At 40.7% G+C, this 2500-nt stretch overlaps 1 protein-coding gene across 1 annotated transcript in view; it reads right to left on the minus strand.

The window, feature by feature from the left end:
• Nucleotides 1-2500, minus strand: part of LOC113812617 (uncharacterized) — a 4088-nt gene that overhangs the window by 528 nt on the left and 1060 nt on the right. The window contains exons 2-6 of the mRNA XM_027364527.2: nt 1413-2500; nt 995-1306; nt 682-879; nt 503-580; nt 1-378 (exon numbers count right to left, since the gene is read on the minus strand). The exon at nt 1-378 is cut by the window's left edge and continues 528 nt beyond it; the exon at nt 1413-2500 is cut by the window's right edge and continues 546 nt beyond it. Of these exons, the coding sequence (XP_027220328.2) occupies nt 1-378; nt 503-580; nt 682-879; nt 995-1306; nt 1413-2500 (2054 nt within the window). The remainder of the gene's footprint in view (nt 379-502; nt 581-681; nt 880-994; nt 1307-1412) is intronic.

Genomic DNA, 2500 nt, shown 5'->3' on the forward strand with positions numbered 1-2500 from the left:
CAGAATGTAGTCTGTGTCGACACACTGCATGTCAGATGTAAGAATCTTTCCGCCATTTACACCATAGCCAGATATGACAAATATAGCACATCCGACGTCCGTCAGCACATCTGCGTTCCTAATATTCTTCAGAACTTCCTTAGTCTGCTGAGCCGTGAGTGACGAGTGTGTTTTACACATGTATTCCATCTTATCAAATACATCTGACATTGTGCGAGCATCGTAGTCGAGTTGCTGGAGGTTCAGGTCGGATCTGTCCTTGAAACAACTGAAGTTAAAGAAGCGAACGAAGCCTCGTGCCTCCTTGTCCATCTTGTACACATCAGCACCTCCTTGAATAGTTGTTGCCTGTCTCACATTGAACTGTCGTGTAGAGACCTAGAATTTAATGGCATTTGAAGTTAGGTAAAATATGGTTATCTGAAACTAATTTACGTTTTCAAACGAATAACTTTTTCATTATATCAAACTAAACCCAAAGCTCCAAAGAGTATTTACTCACTTTAAGTTCTGATGCGTTTAAAACTGCTGATGTCGGTGAACTTGTGAGAACAGTTTCTTTGTTGACATTTCTTGTTTTCTGGAATATTTGAAAGGAATAAGAATTTTCGAGTCCCATAATGTGATATACTCGGCAATTAAAATGGCGTTTTCTTTCATTTATAATATATCACAAAATACCTTAGCAAACATTGCCGCAATCGAATCCATGTTCAGGGCATTGGCCAGCAGGCGAGGCGTTGTCACTCCAAGCTCTCGTGCCAACAGTCCATCCACCAGCTTTCCGCCGTGACTGTCTGGGTCTGCACCAACTGCCAACAGTCTTTCTGCTTCTCTCTTGCTTCCTTCCAAAACTGCCTTGAACAAGTGGCTACCAAGCTGTAAATTCCAAAAGAAACTCTTAGAAATGTAATTTCTACAGAAGTAAATACACACCACAGCCTCATGTAAATAACTTTCTGTTAATGTTTACAGTTCCGTGACTGATAATTACCAGCGATTTTACTGAGTTCTGGCGATTATCCCGTTTGTCGGCATCGAAGTCAGGGTCACTCATTAAAAGTTTCAGCACTTGCGTGTGACCCTTTTCAGCGGCCACGTGAGCTGGAGTCTGTCCCTCCTTGTTGGTAATATTGGGACTGATCAATTTCAGCAGAAACATCACCACATCCGCTTGGTTGTGAGACGCTGCGGCATGAAGGAGTGTGCATCTGGTCTTGCTTCTCCTCACAGCTGCTCCTGTGTCTTGAATCAGTTCCTGCATTCTTGCCAAGTCTCCATTTTCCACTGCCTTGAAGAGCTCAGCCTAAAAAGTAATGATTTGTTAAACCTTCATAGGTATTGTGAAGTCCTAAGGCATAAAATATCTAATATAAGAGCATTTACATCTACTTGCTACACATTCACATTACCTTTAACTTAAAGATGTGAAGTGATGAATGGTTAGCGATGCGTTTAACTAATTTACTTGTTACACTTCTGGTATTAATGCAGATTTTGGATGGAGTGTTTATTCTCTTCATCTTCTTGACATTAACTTTCGATAACTTTGACTTCACTGAAGATTTCCTCTTTCTAGCAAGTGATTTTGGGGGCAAAGACATAGAGGACATTTTCGAAGTCCTTTTGGGATCTAAAGGACAGTTACTTTTTCCACAAATTGAACATTTGTCATCCCTACCAAAATAGTCCTTTGCTGGTGTCTGAGAATTCAGTGTTGTTGATGACGGACTTCTGAAAACCGCAGTTTTAGGTTTTTCATTTTTAGCATCTGCAGAGAATGCAGTTTGCTGTTCCTCATCTGCAGAGAATGCAGTTTGCTGTTCCTCATCTGCAGAGAATGCAGTTTGCTGTTCCTCAGGTTGAGACGAAAGAGTCTGAGGTGTGTTCTGTGGTTCCTCAGTTGTAGCAGATTTTTCACTGATCATTTCTGATGCAATATCGATCAGTATGTCTTGTGTTACTGGTGTCATTATATCTTCCTCTCCCTTCTCTGCTGTATCAGTTTCCTGCAGACAGACCTTTAGTCTCTTCTCTACTGGATATCCTGATCCTTCCTCAACTGATAGGTTCTTGGACCTCTTCAGTGAAAATTCATCACGTTGAGATCGACTTGACGAATTCCTTGATATAGCTTCTAATTCTCCATCAGGAATAAGATCTGAAGATTTTTCTTTGGTCATTTTAGCCTCAGATATCATTACTTTTTCTGGTTCTTGATCTTCTGACGAATCTTCAATACGTGAAATCCCTGATGTTACTGTTGATTCTGTCATAGTTCCTTCTGTTGCAGTCTCAAGTGGTATGTCTCGTGTTACTGGTGTCATAATAGCTGGTGAAGTAGTACATTGCTTTTCTTGATCTACAATACCAGTTTCCTGTGGAGAGATTTTTGTTCTTTCCTCCAGTGGATCTCCAGATTTTCCTTCAAATGACAGGTCCCTGGAAATCTTCTGTGTGAAATCATCAGGCTGGGTTTGACATGAGTTTCTTGATGAAA

The sequence above is a fragment of the Penaeus vannamei genome, chromosome 29 (genome assembly GCF_042767895.1).
Source record: "Penaeus vannamei isolate JL-2024 chromosome 29, ASM4276789v1, whole genome shotgun sequence".
Lineage (NCBI taxonomy): Eukaryota > Metazoa > Arthropoda > Malacostraca > Decapoda > Penaeidae > Penaeus > Penaeus vannamei.